The 22,346-nt window shown below is 36.8% G+C and overlaps 1 protein-coding gene and 1 non-coding gene across 4 annotated transcripts in view; one reads left to right on the top strand and one right to left on the bottom strand.

Annotated features, from left to right (window-relative positions):
* Window positions 1-22,346, top strand: part of Sycp1 (synaptonemal complex protein 1) — a 119,920-nt gene that overhangs the window by 46,754 nt on the left and 50,820 nt on the right. For all 3 annotated transcript variants that reach the window (XM_031375008.1, XM_031375007.1, XM_031375006.1), the window contains 3 exons: window positions 2,135-2,238; window positions 5,203-5,320; window positions 6,936-7,006. In XM_031375008.1, coding sequence (XP_031230868.1) covers window positions 2,135-2,238; window positions 5,203-5,320; window positions 6,936-7,006 — 293 coding nt within the window. The remainder of the gene's footprint in view (window positions 1-2,134; window positions 2,239-5,202; window positions 5,321-6,935; window positions 7,007-22,346) is intronic.
* LOC116094493 lies at window positions 16,492-16,594 on the bottom strand. The gene has a single exon (XR_004120149.1). It is a non-coding gene; the product is annotated as a U6 spliceosomal RNA (small nuclear RNA).

Here is a 22,346-nt window from a genome sequence, read left to right as displayed (position 1 = left end):
CCCCCCCCCCCCAAAAAAAAAACAACCAAAAAAACCCAAGAATCCAACTTATCAGGGGCTGGAGATGTAGCTGAGTGGTTAAGAGCACTAACTGCTCTTCCAGAGAACATGAATTCCAGCAACCACAAGGTTGCTCACAACCATCTGTTATGTGTGTTCCAGTGTCCTCTTCTGGTGTGTCTGAAGACAGCAACAGTATACTCACATAAAATAAATAAAATCTTAAAAAAATTCAGCTTATATATAATGTTATGGTTTACAATACTGTTTCTTGATGTCTTTAGTATTTCTTGATACATTTAAATTTTAGCCCTTATTAATATGATATCCTTTATAGTACTTATTTTTAAACTTTGCTTTTAATTTAAAGTATATTTGTAGACATATAAAAGAATTGGAACTGCTTTTTTATAATAGTAAGAACATCTTCATCTATAAGACAATGTTGGATCACACTAGTATACTTTCCCTTATTAATATAAAATTTTAGTCCCAGTATGGTGGTGGCACACTCTTTTATCCTAATATTCCATAGGCAGAGGCAGTTGGTCTTCGTGAATTTGAGGCTATCTTGTTCTGAATAGAGTTCTCGGCTAGCCAGGGTTATATGGTTAGAGTCTGTTTCAGGAAAACAAACAAAAAAACAATTAATTAACAATAAGCAAAAGTAATATAAAGTTTTAATTGGAATTCACTACTTGGTAGAATAAAATGGTTAAAAATTATGCATAAACTTTTATTTGAGCTTTTGGATGTCAAAATAGATTTACTTGTATTGAATTTGTCATTGTTAATTTTAAAAATTAAAGTGATTATCACATTGTCTACTTAAATTTAAAGTATTTAGCTGGACATGATATTTATATCTATATGTAATCCTAGTATTTTGGAGGAAAAGGCAGGAAAATTAAGAGTTCAAAGTCAGCCTCATTTTACATAGTGAGTTTAAGACCAGTCTGGAGAGATTGCTCCAAGGTTAAGAGCACTGATTGTTCTTCCAGAGGTCCTGAGTTCAATTCCCAGCAACCACATGGTGGCTAACCTATTGCTGGAATTAATAAAAAATGAATCTACCCGGCAAACTCCCTTTCCCACAGGAACATGTTCTAATGTTGGTACCGTCTGGTGTCAACACTAAGTCCTGGCAGGCTTTTGCTATTTTCTCCCAGCTAGCAGCAACATCTTGCTCACATGCAATGCCTTACACATTCCACAATCATTCATCTAGCTTGCGCCTAGGACCCAGTACGTAATGCATGACTCTTAAGGCTTTAATGTCCAATTAGGTTTATATAATAATATCACAATTTACAAGATGCTAATACAGTAATTTCAGAACCAAATAATAAAGACTATATTTTAACCCAATTAATATATTTTGTAAAAATCTTTGTTTGGTTGTATAACCACATGGGGTTTGATTTGTCATCATATTCTGACTTTATGATGAAGAAAAACCTCCTCCTGCTCTCTGACCTTTTTCCTTCTCAAACGCTAGCTCCACCTCTCTATTCCTGCCAGTCACAGGCCTGTCACTGCCCTAATGTGATTGGACAAAGAAAATGTTTCAACACATAACTTTCTGTAGTGGTATCCGATGCCTTCTTTGAAGACAGTTACAGTGTACTCAAATAAAATAAATCTTTAAAAAAAATAAAAAGTTAAAAAAAGAAAAGATTTTTTTATTTTATGTCTGAGTACATTGTCTTCAGACACCAGAAGAGGGCATCGGATCCCATTATAGATGGTTGTGAGCTACCATGTGGTTGCTGGGACTTAAACTCAGGACCTTTGGAAGAGCAGTCAGTGCTTTTAACCAATGAGCCATCTCTCCAGCCCCCAAATCTTTTAAAAAATATATTTTTAATATCCTGCCAAATTATCCTGTATTGCTTGATTACTTAGAGCACCCATATCTTTTTTCAGTGTTTCTCTTTTTTTGAGACCGTCTATGGAGCTCCTGCTTTTCTGGAACTCAGTATGTAGACCAGGATAGCTCTGAAATTACAGAAATCTACCTGCCTCTGCCTCCTGAGTTTTCATGATTGTGCCACCATGCCCAGCCTGACTATGTCTTTTATATGAAAAAAAACCCTGATAGAACATGTCTTAAATATATACATTTATTTTACAGAAAGAAATCCATGATTTGGAAGTAGAAGTAACTGTCACTAAAACAAGTAAACAGCATTATTTAAAACAGGTTGAAGAAATGAAAACTGAGCTTGAAAAAGAGAAGTATGTTTTTTATTACTAAGTTAATTACTAAGCTTTATGGTAAAAGCAAATAGTATTTAGTATTTATATAAATGGATTTGTTCATTTTTATTTTTATTTTTTTAAAGATTCATTTATTTATTATATATAAGTACACTGAAGCTGTCTTCAGACACTCCAGAAGAGGGCCTCAGATCTCATTACAGATGGTTGTGAGCCACCATGTGGTTGCTGGGATTTGAACTCAGGACCTCTGGAAGAGCAGTCAGTGCTCTTAAACACTGAGCCATCTCTCCAGCCCATGTCAGTGGATTTGAAGTTGCATTTTATCCCTACTTAAAGATCAAAATGAAAGCTAGGCATGGTGGTATACAAATGTAATCTCAGTACTCTGGAAGCTAAAGCAAGAGAATTATGAATTCAAGAACTGTGCTTTGTAGTGAAAAGCTTTGTGTCAGGAAAGTTTGTATCATTATGTAAAAGAATAAATAACAAATTTAATCATTTCATATTAGTACGTATTTTTCTCTTGGTACTTACGAACATTGGTTCAAGAAACCCTGAACATACACAAATCTGTAAATACTCAAGTCCTAAATTCAAACAGCACAGTGCTTGCATATAAAGTATAAATATCCTCTTTCAAGTAAGTTTATGCTCATTTCTAAACTACTTACAGTACTGAATATATATAAATTCTATGTAAATGTTTGTTCTATTGTATTCAGGAAATAATGGCAAGAAGTTTATATGTTCAGTCCAGACATAATTTCCTGAACAATTTCAATATCTAGATGGATAAGCCCATGAATGTGGAATTTTAACATACAGAGGGTCTAACATTAGTTTTAAGAAGGCATTTAGTTTCCCATAGAGATAATTATATGTGTTGATAAAATTTCAGTGTAAAATTTATTTCTATGAATTGTATGTTGGGTATTCTGATTATTTGGGCCGATATCCAATTACCCATGATTGCATACCATGTATGTTCTTTTGTGACTGGGTTACCTCACTCAGGGTGACATTTTCTAGTTCCATCCATTTGCTTAAGAATTTCATGAGTTCATTGCTTTTAATTGCTGTGTAGTACTCTATTGTGTAAATGTACTACATTTTCTGTATCCATTCCTCTGTTGAAGGACATCTGGGTTCTTTTCAGCTTCTGGCTATTATAAATAAGGCTACTATGAACATAGTTGGGCATGTGTCATTATTAAATGTTGGAGCATCTTTTGGGTATATGAGCAGGAGTGGTATAGGTGGGTCCTCAGGAGACTCAAGAAGAAGGAAGACCAAAGTGTACTTGCTTTTGGTCCTTCTTAGAAAGGGAAACAAAATAGTCATAGGAGAAAATACAGAGACAAAGTGTGGAGCAGAGACTGAAGAAAATGCCATCCAAAGACTGCCCCACCTGGAGATCCATCCCATATACAGTCACCAAACCCAGACACTATTGTGGATGCCAATAAGCGCATGTTGACAGGAGCCTGATATAGTTGTCTCCTGAGAGGCTCTGCTAGAGCCTGACAAATACAGAGGAGGATGCTCGAAGCCAACCATTGGACTGAGTACGGGGTCCTCAATGGGGTCTCCAATGGAGGAGTTAGAGAAAGGACTGAAGGAGCCGAAGGGGTTTGCAACCCCATAGGAAGAACAATAATATCAATCAGCCAGACCCCTCATAGCTCCCAGGGACTAAACCACCAACCAAGGAGTACACATAGAGGGACCAATGGCTCCAGCTGCATATATAGCAGAAGATGGCCTTGTAGGGCATCAATGGGAGGAGAGGCCCTTGGTCCTGTGAAGGTTCGATGCCCCAATGTAGGGGAATTTGAGGGTGGGGAGGCAGGAGTGGGTGTGTGGGTAGGGCAACACCCTTATAGAAGAAGGGGATGGGGGATGAGATACGTGGTTTTGGGAGGAACTGGGAAAGGGGATAACATTTGTAATATAAATAAATATCCAATAAAAAGAAATTAAAAATAAAGAAATCTAGTGTTCCCCAAATATTCAATGGAATGATTTCACTTATTCAGCAAGTTTAGTTTGGTAATAATGATTTATCATGGGGAAAGAAGTAAATTTAAATGCATGTTGATGGTAAGCATCATTTTTCCCTTTGATTGCTTCTCAAGAATAGATAAAATGGCAAGTAAAGTATTAGGTATGATGCCTCATACTTGGAATTCTAACATTTAGGAGGCTGAGGAAGAAGGATTGCTGTGAATTTGAATCATGAGTCCCAGGCCTCACCCTTTTCTTGTAGCTCCATTCCCTCCTTCTGATATTCTTTCAATGGTGTTTTGTTTTGTTTTGTTTTGTTTTTCAGGAGACCTATGTAACGTTCATTTATTAAAAATACTCTTAAGAATGGAGTGGTTATTTATATTTTAGTACCAACTTACATTATTTTTGCTATATTTTCAATCTCTCATTACTTAGGGGAAAAGAAAAGCTTCTATTTTCTCTGCTGAGTTTCCAATATTATTAAGTAGGAGGAAGCAGTAGATGCTTCTGAAATCATTTGGTGTTGCCACACCGTACAAATAGATACTAGCTTCAGCTAATAGGAACAATAATTTCTCTTTTACTATGAAACGTTTGCGATTTGTAATGGTTGCATTTAATTACAAATAGTTCATACTTCAAGGACTATTCTAGTGAAAGTTTCAGAAGTTTGAAATAGACTATTAGATATAAAACAATTATGTGGAAAAATGTGTGCTTCATACTTTTTAGAAGGAATGAGAGTATTGAGAATATACATAGAAATATGTATGACATATGAAATGTTATTATGGAAGCAATTTATATATATTTGAACAAATAACATGAAGAAGCATGAAAATATAACTTTGCTTCAAGAATTAATGCCCAATATTATTTATATCCTGCCTTTTCCTCTATTAAGATTATTTTGAATTACATTTTACATATTACATATTTAACTCTTTCTATATGACATGTTTTTTAAAATAGACTTAAGAATACTGAATTAACTACAACTTGTGACATGCTTTTGCTTGAGAACAAAAAATTGGTACAAGAAGCAAGTGATACGGCTCTAGAACTCAAGAAACATCAAGAAGATATCATTGTGAGTTGACAGAGTTATCAATGACTTTGTTTTCTTACCTTCAAAAGTAGAGGGGCTTTAAAACATGATTACTGAATACCTTTTTAGCTTAAAAGGTTTAATTATTTCTGAGTTTTTGATTTTTGTTTTTTTGGAGGAAAAGCTGCATACTATTCTGTGGTATGATGATACTGGACTACAAAAATAGAGACTGTCATATGAAGTTAATATAATTTTAAGCATTAACAGTTGTATTTAGTAACATATTTAGTCATAAATTTCTATGGAAGATCTAATAATGAATTGTCTTTTCATTTTTCTTCAAGAACATGTGAGTTAATATAAAAATACTGTTCCAAGTAAAATAGTATGTCATATATTTTGATAATGTGATAAAGTGTTATTTGAGTTCATCAGTTCACTTCTGCCTTTATGGGAGAGAACTTGTCAGAGAACAACATTGATTTTGGTCCTTGAAAGATGAATTATGAATTTTGTCAATGCTTAATGAAACATTACAAATAACATATAAAAGCCTCAAAGTACTGCTGGGAAATCAAACAATTTACTAACTGCTGTATATTATTAGGATTGTTATCAGTACAAGTCTATAAACCAGAATTATACAAATGAAATAGCTTACTATATTAGTTTTCATTCTATTTCTGTGATAAAACACTATGAAAACAGTAGCTTGGTGTCAGCGGAAGTAGGTTTGTGGGGCAAGTGCAACTGGGTAGAATGGGCCTGAAACAAGAGTGAGGTCAAGAAGTATACAAAACCCTGAAAATTTCATCTTGAGACCAAAATCTCATGTTGAAATCAGCAGGAGTAAGGATGGCTCCATCCCTATTCTCAGCCTGCATGCACCAGGGCACATAATCCCACAACCCCCCATCCTTCTTGAGGAAGTCACAGTAGCCTCTTAGCCAAATTACAGGTTTAAGCACCCAGAATCCCGCTTCATGCAGATAAAGCATTCCCAGCTCCTCAGCTCTAGCCCATAATGTCCGCTCTCCTTGAAAAACCCCAACCAGCTCCCCAAGTTTATATAATAGCTCTTGTTACTCTGGAATAATAAGACCTGTTGTTATGGAATATTGTCTAGAAGAGCTGTTTTAAGTGCCCCCTTTCCATAAAAAGAGCTCTCAACTGAATAACCTGAGGACAGAAACAGAGCCAGGTCCACAGACGTTTATTTGGCTTACATATACCAAACATAGTCTATCATGAAGGTAAGTCAAGGCACTAACCTTGAAGTAGGAACTAAAGCAGGGGCCCTGGAGAAGTGCTCATTACCCGCTTGTTCTTAGGGTTTGTACAACCCATTTTTTAAATAGACTCTAGGACACCTGCCTAGGGGTGGCACTGTGGTCAGTGGGCTCAGCCCTCCCACATTAATCCACAGTGAAGAAAATGTCTCACAGACTTGCCTACAGGTCAGTCTTATGGAGGCAGTTTTTTGACTCTAACTTGTGTTAAGTTGACCAAAAAATAATTAGCACACTCACATTATTGCTTTTTTGTATAATGAAATAAGATTTATGCTGACAAATGAAAATTTTAAATATTAATTTCACTTATACTTTTGTTGAAGAAAAATGTTTAACATAACCATTGTTGATTATCTTCGTAGAATTGCAAAAAGCAAGAAGAAAGAATGTTGAAACAAATAGAAAGTTTGGAAGAAAAAGAAATGCATTTAAGGTAAGAGTAATGAGTTTTGTCTGTCTCAAAACAGATTTTAGAATTTCTTTTTTATTGTTGACTATTGTATAAAGTGAAAATATTAGGGGTTAGTGTTCTAAAATCCTGCCTAAAATTACAATAAATTTATAGTTCAATAATTAAAAGCAAAATGATTTATATTTAGTACTGAAACACTAAAGTTGTATAAAAATTATTTTAAAGCATCATAAACCTAATTCTTTTTCTTTTTCTTTTGGTTTTTTGAGACAGGGTTTCTCTGTATAGTCCTGGCTGTCCTGGAACTCACTCTGTAGATGAGGCTGGTCTTGAATCAGAGATCTGCCTGCCTCTGCCTCCCAAGTGCTGGGATTAATGGCATGCGCCACCACTGCCTGGCATAAACCTGATTCTTTAAAGCTTAAAAAATTGCACTAACTGCATCTAGAAAATTTAGAATAAAAAAATGTTAAATTACTTTTAAGAGCACTACTATTATGTAATATTAGAATATTTATCTTTACTGTTTTAAAAATATATTTAACACTTGCTCAATCATATAAAATCTTATATTTGCACTTAGTATTTTCAACATTATATTTCTTGATTTTTTTATAATATTTGTATATGTAATAATATTAACTTTATTTTGGGATATTTACTGTTTTGCATTTTTCACTGTTATTAACAATACTGAAGTAAACAAGGTACACATGTATTTTCTTTATTTTAAATTTGAGAGAATAAATTTTTGAATTTATTAGTGAGATCATAGAAATAATGATTCCAGTGACTTGGTAACTAACTTGGTTTCTAGTAATTTTTATTAATTTTAAAATATAGCAAAGATTGTGTGAAAGCTCTGTTTCCAAAATGTTTCAATTGTTATCTGGTGATCATTTAAAACATAAATAACAGTTTTCATGATTTGCCATCACTACATTTTGCATAAACTTTAGGATATTTTGAAATTTGCCCATAACAGTTTTTCTTTGTAAAATTATCTGCAAATACCTATACTGTTTAATTTTTTAAGGGCTCTATCATTTACTGTCTACTTAAACATTAAAATAGCAATTCTTTATTATTTTATTTATAGAACTTATGTAACTTGTTATAGAAATTTTAAGTTTGGACAATTTTTTATTCATAGGAGTTTAAAATTTTTCTATTTGTTTTTCTTCTTGTGAATTTATACCATTGTTCTTATACTTAAATATTTTTGTTTCCCGGAATTCACATCCTATTCTTTTTTTACTGTTCTATCAAAATTTGTCTACAGATATTTCGCTTTTCCATTTCTTTTAAAATTATACAAACATTTGAATCATCAGTTACTTGCAACCACATTTATGAATTTATAACATGTTATTTTTATTATTTACCTTGATATGGCATTTAAAATAATATTTTACTAATTCTTTTAGATTTTTATATATTTTGACCGTATTCACCCTTTTCCCTCAATTACTAATAGATCCACCTAGATCTCCTTATCTACTTAACTTCATGTCATTTTTTGTTTTTCTTCAAACCTATTCAGTCCAGTTTGTGATGCCCAGATATTCATATGTGGCTAACCCCTGGAATGGGACACCCTAGAAGAAAACTTACTATCCTTTTCACAGCATGTAACAGTTGCCAGTACCTCCTAAAGTAGGGATGGGACTTTGTGCCTCTCTCTCCTGTGCATGCCGGGATTTTGTCTGACTTGAGCTTGCATAGTCTTAGGCATGCTATCATAATCACTATGACTTCATATATGCAACTGCCCTGTTGTGTCTGTTTCCCTGTTTTTATCCACCATCTCAGGGCTTTACTATCTCTCTACTCCTGCTACAGTGATTGTTGAGCCTGGGCAGAGGTGTGTGATAGAGATGTTCCATTTAGGGCTGGAGAGATGGCTCAGCCGTTAAAGGCTAGGCTCACAACCAAAAATATAAGAGATGTTCCATTTAGGACTGAGGACTCTGCAGTCTTCTATTCCCCAGACATTGACCAGTTATGGGGGGGTCTGGTTGTTAACTGCCATCTATTCAAAGAGAAGTTTTTCTGATAGGATAGACAGCTACACTTAATTATACTGATAAAATTTGTAGGAGTTAATTTAATAGTGTATTTAGCAGAATATTAATAGTAGGAACCTAATCTGCATGCCTCCTAACTGATAAATGAAAATATGATACATTCACAAAATGGAATATTATTAATAGCTGTTAAGAAAAAAGGAAGTATGAAATTCATAGGTAAATGGAGCTGGAAACAATCATTCCGGAGTGAGGAAAACCATATCCAGGAAGATAATTATAATATGCTTTCTCCCATATGTGGCTTTTAGGTTTGAATCTTTAGATATGTGTGTTTCATTTGGAATACACATAGTGGTCAGGAATCTAGTAAGGGGCCATGAGTTGTAGGGAGATAATATGAGGCATTGTGAGTAGAGGTGAATATAGTGCCTGATCCAATCATTGCTTAAAAAAATTATTTTCTGTTAACTGTTTTCCAGACTTGAAAAACATGTTTTGCCATGCCCATGATTGATTTTGCCCTGTTTTACTCAGCTTTCTTCTTCAGAAGCAGCTGTTACTTACAGATTAGATATTTATGATTAAACCACTCTACTTTTTTTGCTTAAAATATGGAAACAAACTTTAAATAGAAGCTGTTTTTCCCCTATCATTTAAGAAAATTTAAATTCATTCACTTAGTTTTTGAGACCAGGTCTGTATGGTCCAGAATGGCTATAACAGATCTTCTTGCCTCAGATTTACAAGTACTGGAACTGGTGGTGTGTGCTACCACCCCTAAAATAAGAGCCTGTGTACGTGCACATATATGCATACTGTGTGAGTGTGTGGAGGCCAGAGAACCTTAGATGTCATTCTTCAGGTACTAGATATACCCATTCCAGACTATTGGCATTTCACTATGCCACTTATCTGGATTTAAAATACAACTAGTTTGGAACATACCAAGTAGGTTAGCATGGCCAACAAGCAATTATCAGGGCTCTACTTGTTTTTTCCTTAGCAGCACTAGCGTTACAAGCATGCCCCAACAATCCTTGCTCTTTTATGTAGTATATGGGGGTAAAACTCAGGTCCTTATGCTTTTAAAAAAATAATTAATTTATTTTTCTTGAATATTTTATTCATCCACATTTCAAATGTTATCTTCTTTCCTGGTTTTCCCTCCATAAAACACCTATCCCATCCTCCTACCCTTGCTTCTATGAGGATGTTCCTCTACCCACCCAGCCACCCACCCATTCCCAATTAACCACCCTGGTATTCCCCAACACCGGGGCATTCAGCCTTCATAGGACCAAGGGCTTCTCCTCCCGTTGATGCCCAACAAGGCCATCCTCTGCTACATATGTAGCTAGAGCCATATAAACCCTTTGAACTCCTTCAGTTCTTTCCCTAACTCCTCCATTGGGGACCTTATGTTCAGTTCGATGGTTGGTTGCCAGGATCCACATCTGTATTTGTCATGCACTAGCAGAGCCTCTCAGGAGACAGCTATATCAGGCTTCTATCAGCAAGGACTTCTTGGCATCTGCAATAGTGTCTGGATATGGGATGGATTCCCAGGTCGGGGAGTCTCTGGGTGGCCTTTCCTTAGTCTCTGTCCACACTATCCCCATTTTTCCTTTAGACAGGAGCAGTTCTGGGTTAAAAATTTGGAGAGAAGAGGGTGGCCCCATCCCCTAACCGGGGGCCTTCCCTAACCTCTGGATATGGTCTCTACAGTTTGTCCCTCCCTTTTGTTGGGTGTTTCAGCTAATCTCATTCTTGTTGGATCCTGGGAGCCTCTTTCTTTCCTGGCATCTGGGACTTTCTGGTGGCTACCTCCAGTTACCCATCCCCCATTGTTACACCTCTCTGTTCAATTTCTTGACCCTCTATATATCATCCCTGCCTCCCCCTATACCTGATCCTGTCCCCATTTTTCCCCCCAAACTCAACTCTCTTCTTCCCAAGTCCCTCCTACCATCTAATTCCTATGAGTATTTTGGGTATGCCCAGGAGTGGTACAGCTGGGTCCTCAGGTAGTACTATGTCCAATTTTCTGAGGAAATGCCAGACTGATTTCTAGAGTGGTTGTACCAGAATGCAATCCCACCAACAATGGAGGAGTGTTCCTCTTTCTCCATATCCTTGCCAGCATCTGCTGTCACCTGCAGAACCCCAAATAGATTGGACCAGAAAAGAAATTCCTCCCGACAGATAACAATTTAAAACACGAAATGCTCTAAACAAAGAAAGAATTTTAAAAGCAGTAAGGGAAAAAGGTCAGGTAACATATAAAGGCAGGCCTACCAGAATTACACCAGACTTCTCTGGACTATGAAAGCTAGAAGATCCTGGGCAGATGTCATATAGATCCTAAGAGAACACAAATGCCAGCCCAGGCTAGTCTACCGAGCAAAACTCTGAATTACCATAGATGGTGAAACCAAGATACTCCATGACAAAACAAAATTTACATACTATCTTTCCACAAATCCAGCCCTACAAAGGATAATAGGTGGAAAACATCAACAGAAAGAGGGAAACTACACCTTAGAAAAAGCATGAAAGTAATCTTCTGTCAAGAAACCCAAAAGATAGCCACATAAACATAATTGCACCTCTAACAACAAAAATAACTGGAAGCAACAATCACTTTTTCTTGCTATCTCTTAACATCAATGGACTCAATTCCCTAATAAAAAGACATAGACTAACAGACTGGATATGTAAACAGGACCCAGTATTTTGCTGTATACAGGAAATGCACCTCAGTGACAAAGACAAAGACTACCTCAGAGTAAAAGGATGGAATTTTTTCCCAAGCAAATGGTACCAAGAAACAAGCTGGTATAGCCATTCTAATATCAAATAAAATCAACTCTCAACCAAAAGGTATCAGAAAAGATAAGGAAGGACACTTCATACTGGTCAAAGGAAAAATATACTAAGAGAAAGTCTCAATTCTGAACATCTATGTCCCAAATGCACGGGCACCCACATTCACAACAAAACCCGAAAATATTAAAATCATGTTCAAAAGGAGGAAAGAATGAAACTTTTTTTAAAAGATTTTTTATTTATTTTATGTGTATGAGTATATTGTAGCTGTATAGATGGCCATGAGCTATCATGTGTGTGGCTGCTGGGAATTGAACTCATGACCCCTGCTGCCCTGCTTGCTCCAGCCCAGCTTGCTCTGGCATAATTCACTGTAGCTGTCTTCAGATACATCAGAAGAGGGCGTCAGATCTTATTACAGGTGGTTGTGAGCCACCATATGGTTGCTGGGATTCGAACTAAGGACCTACGGAAGAGCAGTCAGTACTCTTACCCACTGAGCCATCTCGCCAGCCCCGGATGAAACTTTTTGTCAATCTATTTCTTCTCTTCTTAAAAGCCTCTGGAAACCATTTAGGTGCTCTTTGCTACTGAGTCCTACTGTTTTAGATTCCTTGTGTGAGTTGAAAATGTAGCAATTTGATCTTTCTGGGTCTGGTTTATTTCATTTAACATTTTTTTTAGGTTCATGCACATAACTACATATGTTTTGCATGATTTGGGGGATGTCTAAAAAAATCTCATAAGTAATCATACTATTAATTTTCTAATTAATAAAAGCCTACAATACACATAAAATCATCATGATCAAGTAGGCTTCATCCCAGGGATGCAGCCATGGTTCAATTTGCTGAAATCCATCAATGTACTCCACTACATAAAGATACTCAAAGAAAAAAAAAACACAGGATCATTTCATTAGATGCTAAAAAAGCGTTTGAAAAAATTCAACATCCCTTCATGTTAAAAGTCTTGGAAAGTGCTGGGCAGTGGTGGTGCCTGCCTTTAATCCCAGCACTCCGTAGGCAGAGGCAGGCAGATTTCTGAGTTCGAGGCTAGCCTGGTTTACAGAGTGAGTTCCAGGATAGCCAAGACTGTACTGAGAAACCCAGTCTTGAACCCACCCCCCCAAAAAAAAAAGAATTGGAAAGATCAGGAATTCAAGGCCCATACTTAAACACAGTAAAAGCAATATACAGCAAACCAGTAGCCAACATCAAACTAAATGGAGAGAAACTTGAAGCAATCCCACTAAAATCAGGGACTAGACAAGGCTGCCCACTCCCTCCTATCTACTCAGTATAGTACTCAAAATCCTAGCCAGAGTAATTAGATAACAAAAGGAGGTCAAAGGGATAAAAATTGGAGAGGAAGAAGTCAAAATACCACTATTTGCAGATGATATGATAGTATACTTAAGTGACCCCAAAAACTCCACCAGAGAACTCCTAAACCTGATAAACAACTTCAGCAAAGTAGCTGGATATAAAATTAACTCTAACAAATCAGTGTCCTTCCTCTACTCAAAGGATAAACAGACTGAGAAAGAAACTATGGAAACAACACCCTTCACAATAGTCACAAGTAATATAAAATACCTTGGTGTGACTCTAACCAAGAAAGTGAAAGATCTATATGACAAGAACTTCAAGTTCCTCAAGAAAGAAATTGAAGATCTCAGAAGATGGAAAGATCTCCCATGCTCTTGGATTGTTAGGATTAATATAGTAAAAATGGCCATCTTGCTGAAAGCACTACAGATCCATTGCAATACCCGTCATAATTCCAGCTCAATTCTTCATAGAGTTTGTAAGAGCAATTTGCAAATTCATCTGGAATAATAATAATAAAAAAAAACAGGATAGTGAAAACTATTCTCAACAATTAAAGAACTTTTGGTGGAATATCATCCCTTCCCTCAAGCTATATTAAAGAGCAATAGTGATAAAAAAAAAAACAACAACAAAACTGTATGGTATTGGTACAGTGAAAAGCAGGTAGATCACTGGAATAGAATTGAAGACCCAGAAATGAACCACACACCTATGCTCCCGTGATCTTTGTCAAAGGAACTGAAACCATCCAGTGGAAAAAAGACAGCATTTTCAACAATTGTTGCTGGGTCAACTGACAGCATGTAGAAGAAAGCAAATTGATCTGTTCTTTGTTTTTTTTTTTTTTTCTTTTTCGAGACAGGGTTTCTCTGTATAGCCCTGGCTGTCCTGGAACTCACTCTGTAGACCAGGCTGGCCTTGAACTTAAAAATCCGCCTGTCTCTGCCTCCCAAGTGCTGGGATTAAAGGAATACACCACCACCGCCTGGCCAAATCAATCCGTTCTTAACTCCTTGTACAAAGCTCAAGTCCAAATGGATCATGGACCTCCACATCAAACCAGATATACTGAATCTAATAGAAGAGAAAGTTGGGAAGAGTCTCGAACACATGGGCACATGTAAAAATTTCCTGGACAGAACACCAGTGGCTTGTGCTGTAAGATCAGGAATTGACAAATGGGACCTCATAACATTGCAAAGCTTCTGTAAGGCTAAGTACACTGTCAGTAGGACAAAACAGCAACCAACAGATTGGGAAAAGATATTTAACAGTCCTATATCTGGTAGAGGGCTAATATTCAGTATATACAAGGAACTCAAGAAGTTAGGCTCCAGAGAACCAAATAACCTTACTAAAAGAGCTAAACAACGAATTCTCAACTGAGGAATATAGAAAGGCAGAGAGAAACCCCTAAAGAAATGTTCAACATCCGTAGTCATCAGGGAAATGCAAATCAAAATGACCTTGAGATTTCACCTCACACTAATCAGAATGGCTAAGATCAAAACCTCAGGTCCTTATGCTTGCAAAGGAAGCACCTTATCCACTGAGCTGTCTCTTTAGCTCAAGATAGTTGTTTTTAAAGCAATATTCAAATTGTCTGAATAATATATTCTGTGTATCTACAATTAATATTGACTTATGGACCTTTAAATATGAATTATCTATGAACAGTGAACATACTGATTATAAATTTGTATTCAAAGAACTAAGCTAGCGACATATCTCAGTGGTAGAGGTGCTCACTTCCAAACATCCAATCCTTGGAGTCCACATGGGGAAGGAAAAAGTGACCTTTAGAAGTTTTCCTCTGACCTTCATACATGTACTATTCCAAGTATACATTCTCTTTCTCTGTCTCTCTCAATAAGTAAGCAAATAAATATATACATGTGGATTCCTTCTTTTTATTTAATCTTTTTTTTTGCACTCCAGATTTTATTCCCCTGTGCCCCCACCCTGACCCTCTTACTGTTCTACATCCCATTTCTCCTCCCGGACCCCTGTCTCCACAAGGATGTCTCTACCCCTAACCCCTACCAGACCTCTAAACTGCCTGGAGCCTCCATTTTCTTGAGGGTTAGGTGCATCTTCTCTGACTGAACCCAGACCTAGCGTCCCTCTGCTGTTTATGTGTTGGGGGCCTCATATCAGCTGGTGTCTGGTTGATGATCCAGTGTCTGAGGGATCTTGGGGGTCTAGGTTAATTGAGACTGCTGGTCCTCCTACAGGGTCACCCTCCTCCTCAGCTTCTTCCAACTTTTCCCTAATTCAACCGCAGGGGTCAGCAGCTTCTATCCAGTGGTTGGGTGCAAATATTTGCATCTGATTCTTTTAGCTGATTGTTGGGTCTTTCAGAGGGCAGTCATGATAGGTCCCTTCTTCTGTGAGTGCTCCATAGCCTCAGTAATAGTTCCAGGCCTTTGGACTTCCCCTTGACCTGGATACCACTTTGGACCTGTTGCTGGACCTTTTCCTCAGGCTCCTCTCCATTTCCATCCTTGTAGTTCTTTTAGACAGGAACAATTATGGGTCAGAGTTTTGACTGTGGGATGGCAACCCCCTCCCTCACTTGATAATCTGTCTTTCTGCTGGATGTGGGCTCTACAAGTTCCCTCTCCTTACTGTCAGGCATTCTATCTAAGGTCCTTCACTTTGGGTCCCGAGAATCTCTTACCTGCCAGGTCTCTTGTTCATTCTGGAGGGTTCCCCAACCTCCTGCTTCCCAAGGTTGCTTATTTCCATTCTTTCTGCTGGCCCTCAGGGCTTCAGTTCTTTTCTTCCAACCAATACCAGATCATGTTCTCCTGTCCCCTCCCCCACCTCCCACTGCCCCTTCCCCTTTCCTTTCCGGGTCCCTCCCTCCCTTCCCCCTTGTGATTGCTTTTTCTCCCTCCCAAGTGGGACTGAGGTTTCCTCACTTGGGCCCTTCAGCTTGTTGATGTTTTTGAGTTCTGTGGACTGTATCTTGGTTATTCTGTACTGGTTTTTATTTATTTATTTATTTTGGCTAATATCCACTTATTAGTGAGTATATACCATGCATGTCCTTTTGGGTCTGAGTTACCTCACTCAGGATGTTATTTTCTAGTTCCATCCATTTGTCTGCAAAATGCATGATGTCCTTGTACTTTTATTTTGTTTATTTATTTTACACTCCATATTTTATTTCCCCACTGCATCTACCCTTCTACTGCTCCACATCCCATACCTCCTCCCCACCCCCATCTCCACATGGATTTCCCTATCCCCCCCAACTCCCATTCCCCTCCACCCCTATTCCCCCCAACCCCCACCCCACTTGACCTCTAAAAAAAATATGGAACGCTTCATGAATTTGCGTGTCATCCTTGCTCAGGGTCCATGCTAATCTTCTCTGTATCGTTCCAATTTTAGTACATGTGGTGCTGAAGTCCTTGTTCTTAATAGCTGAGTTGTATTCCATTGTTTAAATAAGTCACATTTTCTGTATCCATTCTTCTGTTGTGGAACATCTGGGTTGTTTCTAACTTCTGGCTAATCACAAACAAGACTACTGTGAACATAGTGGAACGTGCTCCTGTGGCATGGTGGGGCATCTTTTGGTTATATTCCCAAGAGTGATATTGCTGAGTCTTCAAGTAGATCTATTTCCAATTTTCTGAGGAACCTTCAGATTGATTTCCAGAGTGGTTGTACCAGTTTGCAATCCCACCAGCAATGGAAGAGTGTTCCTCTTTCTCCACATCCTCTCCAACCTGTATTGTCATCTGAGGTTTTGATCTTAGCCATTCTGATTGGTTTAAAGTGGAATCTCAGGGTCGTTTTGATTTGCATTTCTCTGATTACTAAGGACTTTGAACATTTCTTTAGGTGCTTCTCAACCATTCGAAATTCCTCTGTTGTGAATTCTCAGTTTAGTTCTATACCCCATATTTTGATTGAGTTGTTTGGTTTTTTTGGTGGTTAGCTTCTTGAGTTCTTTATATATTTTGGATATTAGCCCTCTATCAGCTGTGGGATTAGTGAAGATTTTTTTCCCCAATCTTTAGGTTGCTATTGGTATGTCCTTTGGCTTACAGAAGCTTTCCGGTTTCATGAGGTTCCATTTATCAGTTCTTGATCTTAGAGAGTGAGACATTGGAGTTTGCTTTAGGAAATTTCCCTCTGTGTCAGTGAGTTCAAGGCTCTTCCCCATTTTCTCTTCTATTTGGTTCAGTGTATCTGGTTTTATGTTGAGGTCCTTGATCCAGTTAGACTTGAGCTTTCTACAAGGTGACAAATACGGGTCTATTTTCATTTTTCTACATACAGACAGTCAGTTAGACCAGCACCATTTATTGAAGATGCTTTCTTTTTTCCATTGTATATTTTTGGCTTCTTTGTCAAAGATCGAGTGTGTGTAAATGTGTGGTTTTATTTCTGGGTTTTCAATTCTATACCATTGATCAAAGTTTCTGTCATTGTACCTATACTATCCAGTCTTTATCACAGTTGTTCTGTAGTAGAGCTTGAGGTCAGGGATGGTGATTTCCCCAGCTGTTCTTTTATTGTTAAGAATTGTTTTCGCTATTGTGGGTTTTTTGCCTTTCCAGATGAATTTGAGAATTGCTCTTTCCATATCTTTGAATAATTGTGTTGGGATTTTGATGGGGATTGCATTGATTCTGTAGATTGTCTTTGGTAGGATGGCCATTTTTACTATGTTCATTCTGCCAAACAATGAGCATGGGAGATCTCTCCATTTTCTGAGATCTTCAATTTCATGAGAGACTTGAAGTTATTGTCATACAGATCTTGTTTGGTTAGAGTTACCCCAAGATATTTTATATTATTTGCCACTATTATGAAGCAAGTTGTTTGCCTAGTTTCTTTCTCAGCCTATTTATCATTTGTATAAAGGTAGGCTACTGATTTATTTGAGTTAATTTTATATCCAGCCACTTTGCTGAAGTTATTTATTTATTTTTTATCAGCTCAAGAAGTTCTCTGGTAGAATTTTTGGGTTGTTTATGTATATTATCATGTCTTCTGTTAATAGTGATACCTTTATTTCTTCTTTGCCAATTTATTTCCCCTTGATCCTTTTTTTTGTTGTTGTCTTACTGTTTTAGCTAGCACTTCGAGTACTGTATTGAATAGGTAAGGAGAGTGAGCATCCTTGTCTTGCCCTGGATTTTAGTGGGACTGCTTCAAGTATGTCTCCATTTAATTTCATATTGGCTGTTGGTTTATAGTAAATTGCTTTTATTATTTTTAGGTCTGGGCCTTTAATTCCTGATCTCTCCAATACTTTTAAAATGAAGGGGTGTTGTTATTTTGTCAAATGCTTTTTTTGCATCTAATAAGATGATCATGTGATTTCTTTCTTTGAGTTTGTTTTTATAGTGGATTACATTAATGGATCTTCATACATTGAACCAACCTTGCATCTCTGGGATGAAGCCTGCTTGAATGATGGCTTTGATGTGTTCTTGGATTCAGTTTGCAAGAATTTTATTGAGTATTTTTGCATTGATATAAGCGAGATTGGTCTGAAGTTTTCTTTTTTGGTTGGGTCCCTTGTGTGGTTTAGGTATCAGAGTAATTGTGGCTTTATAGAACGAATTAGGTAGTATTCCTTCTGTTTCTATTTTATGGAGTAGTTTGAGGAATATTTGTATTAGGTCTTTGAAGGTTTGGTAGAATTCTGCACTAAATGTTTGGCCTTGGGCTTTTTTTTGGTTAGGATACTTTTAATGACTTCTATTTCCTTATAGGATATGGGCCTGCTAGATAGTTTACCTGCTCTTGATTTAACTTTGGTATGTGGTATCTGTCTAGAAAACCATCCATTTCGTGTAGATTTTTCAGTTTTGTTGAGTATAGGCTTTTGTAGTAGGATCTGATGATTTTTTGAATTTCCTTGATTTCTGTTGTTATGTCTCCCTTTTCATTTCTGATTTTGTTAATTTGGATACTGCCTTTGGGCCCTTTAGTTAGTTTGGCTAGGAGTTTATCTGTCTTGTTGATTCTCTCAAAAAAACAGCTTTTGGTTTTGTTGATTCTTTGTATAGTTCTCTTTGTTTCTATTTGGTTGATTTCTGTCCTGAGTTTGACTATTTCCTGCTGTCTACTCCTCTTGGGTGTGTTTGCTTCTTTTTGTTCTCTCAGGTATGCTGTTAAGTTGCTAGTATATGCTCTTTCCAATTTCTTTTTGGAGGCAGGCAGAGCTATGAGTTTTTTCTCTTTGCACTGTTTTCATTGCTTTCCATACATTTTGGTAAGTTGCGCCTTCATTTTCATTGAATTCTAAAAAGTCTTTAATCAATCTCTCTCTCTCTCCCTCTTTCTCTCCCCTTTTCCTCCTTTCCTCCCTCTCTTCCTTCCTTGACCAAGTTATCATTGAATAGAGTGTTGTTTAGCTTCCATGTGTATGTGGGCTTTCTGTTGTTTTTGTTGTTATTAAAGAGCAGCTTTAATTCATGTTGATTTGATAGGATTCATGGGATTATTTCAATCTTATTGTATCTGATGAGTGTTGTTTTGTGACCAATTATATGGTCAATTTTGGAGAATGTACCATGAGGTTCTGGGAAGGCAGTGTATTCTTTTGTTTTAGGGTGAAATATTCTGTAGATACCTGTTAAATCCATTTGGTTCATAACCTCTATTAGTTTCACTATTTCTCTGATTAGTTTGTTTCCATGATCTGTCCATTGGTGAGCATGGGGTGTTGAAGTCTCCCACTATTATTGTGTGGGGTTCAATGTGTGTTCTGAGCTTTAGTAAAGTTTCTCTTATGAATGTGGGTGCCCTTGCATTTGGGGCATAGGTATTCAGAATTGAGACTTTCTCTTGGTGGATTTTCCCTTTGTTGAATATCAAGTATCTTTCCTCATCGTGCTTGATAACTTGTGACTGAAAGTCTATTTTATTGGCTGTTAGGATGGCAACTTCAGCTTGTTTCTTGGGAACATTTGCTTGGAAGACCCTTTTCCATCCTTTTACTCTGAGTTAGTGTCTGTCTTAGTTACTGAGGTGTATTTTTTCCTTTTCTTTTTCTTTTTCCTTCCTTCCTTCCATCCTCCTTTCTTTCCTTTCTCCCTCCCTCCCTCCCTCCCTTCCTTCCTTCCTTTTGTTTTTTCCGAGACAGGGTTTCTCTGTATAGCCCTGACTGTCCTGGAACTCACTTTGTAGACAAGGTTGGCCCTGAATTTAGTAATCCGCCTGCCTCTGCCTCCCAAGTGCTGGGATTAAAGGCGTGGGCCACCACTGCCCAGCTTCTTTCTTTTTTTTTTTTTTTTTTTTTTTTTTTTGGTAACTCTTTCACAACAGATTTTATTGGTCAAGGAGCAGAGTACACAGACATTCCAATTCTTATCACACGTACCCAAACTCTGAAGAGTAACATTGTGTTCATGTATGTAAATGAAGAGTTACATATTGTTTTTCTTTGAACTTATTCCAGTGATGTTCCAGCCTCAAAGTTGGCCAGTTTCCCTAAGACCTCTCATAACAACCAAATGCTTATAATCCTCAGTTCCACCAACTCCCAGTTTTATGCCACACAGAATATATTCAAAATTTCCATCTTTCACAGCACATTATCACAACTGTTAGGAAAATGAACAGCCATGACCACAGACATCACAGTTTTGACAGGGCAAGGACCAAGGACTGGCTTTCTTAAAAAATGGTTCTACTGGAAACACAGGACCAGATATAAATGAAAATATTCCAGACACAAATGCACGACTGAGACGCCAAATTGCCATTTAGTGTGCTTTGTATTGTAGAATGTAAAACTAGCCCCATCTATGGAATGTTATGGTGACTCCCTGAGACAGTCACAGCCTCTCCTTATTCAGTATCCTATTTTCTGGTTGTACCAAAAAATAAATAACCAGCAAATGAGTTAACCTCTTTAAAAAAACCATTTACACTTTAAATGGGATGAGGTGGGATTCTCTCACTTTTTAAAAATGTTTCTAGAGCTACTAAAAAACTCGCATTTACAAAATAGTTATGGATTATACAAGAAGGGAGGCAGGGACCACTGACAGATGTGATGGATGCTTAGTCGGACTTGGTTTCATTCTCTTCTGTTCGTTTAGTGTTTTGATTATTATGTGATGAAATAATTTTCTTTTCTGATCTCATTTATTTGGTGTTCTATAGGCTTCTTGTATCTTTATGGCCATCTCTTTCTTTTGGTTAGGGAAATTTTCTTTTATGATTTTGTTGAAGATGTTTTCAGGTCTTTTGAGCTGGGAATCTTTGTTTTATTCCAATTATTCTTAGATTTGATCTTTTCATTGTGTCCTGAATTTCCTGGATGTTTTGGATTAGGAGGTTTTTTTTATGTTTTTTATGTTTGTTCTTTGACAGTTGTGTCAATCTCTTCTATAGTATCTTTTACACCTGAGATCCTCTCTTCTATCTCTTTTATTCTGTTTGTTGGTGATACTTACATCTGTAATTACTGACCTCTTTCCTAGGTTTTCCATTTCCAGGTTTGCCTCCCTTTGTGTTTTATTGTTTCTACTTCCACTTTTAGGTCATGGACCCTTTATTCAATTCCTTTACCTGTTTTAAACTTCTAAGAAAAATTATATCCTGGATTCAGTTTTTGAAAGATCAAATCACTGATTACATTATCATTGTAATAATGATAAAAAGGAGAACAAGTAGAGAAATATTTTCAAGTGTCCACTGAGAAAATCACTAATAATTTCATCTGTAGTATGTAATAATTTAATGAAAGTATTAAAAAATTTATATATGAATATAATGCAAAATTCCAAAGGACAAAGGAGCACATGGATCAAGAACAGTATCTTTCATTTGCCTTTTGCCGTCTAGTTTCCCTTGCCCAGAGCATCACTACTCTTATGATTCTGGAGATTCACTGAACATGTACAATGATGTATGTATATATAAATATCATTAAAATAAATTGTACTTGCATTTTAAATTTATTCATGTAAAATTTTACATATGTGTTAGAATGACTAAGCAAAGAAAAATGAAATATTTTTATAGTTCTTTAAAAATAGGAAACTGATGAATGACAAGGATGAATATAATTTAAAGATAAATCTGTATAGTAACTTAAATGTAGGGATAGAAATGTGCCTATTCAGAGAAAGAAATTAGGGAAACAACACCCTTCACAATAGTTACAAATAATATAAAATACCTCGGTGT

Source organism: Mastomys coucha, unplaced genomic scaffold, assembly GCF_008632895.1.
Source record: "Mastomys coucha isolate ucsf_1 unplaced genomic scaffold, UCSF_Mcou_1 pScaffold16, whole genome shotgun sequence".
NCBI classification, from domain to species: Eukaryota; Metazoa; Chordata; class Mammalia; order Rodentia; family Muridae; genus Mastomys; species Mastomys coucha.
The sequence above is the reverse complement of the archived record's forward strand: the minus strand, read 5'-3'. Positions and strand labels throughout refer to the sequence as shown.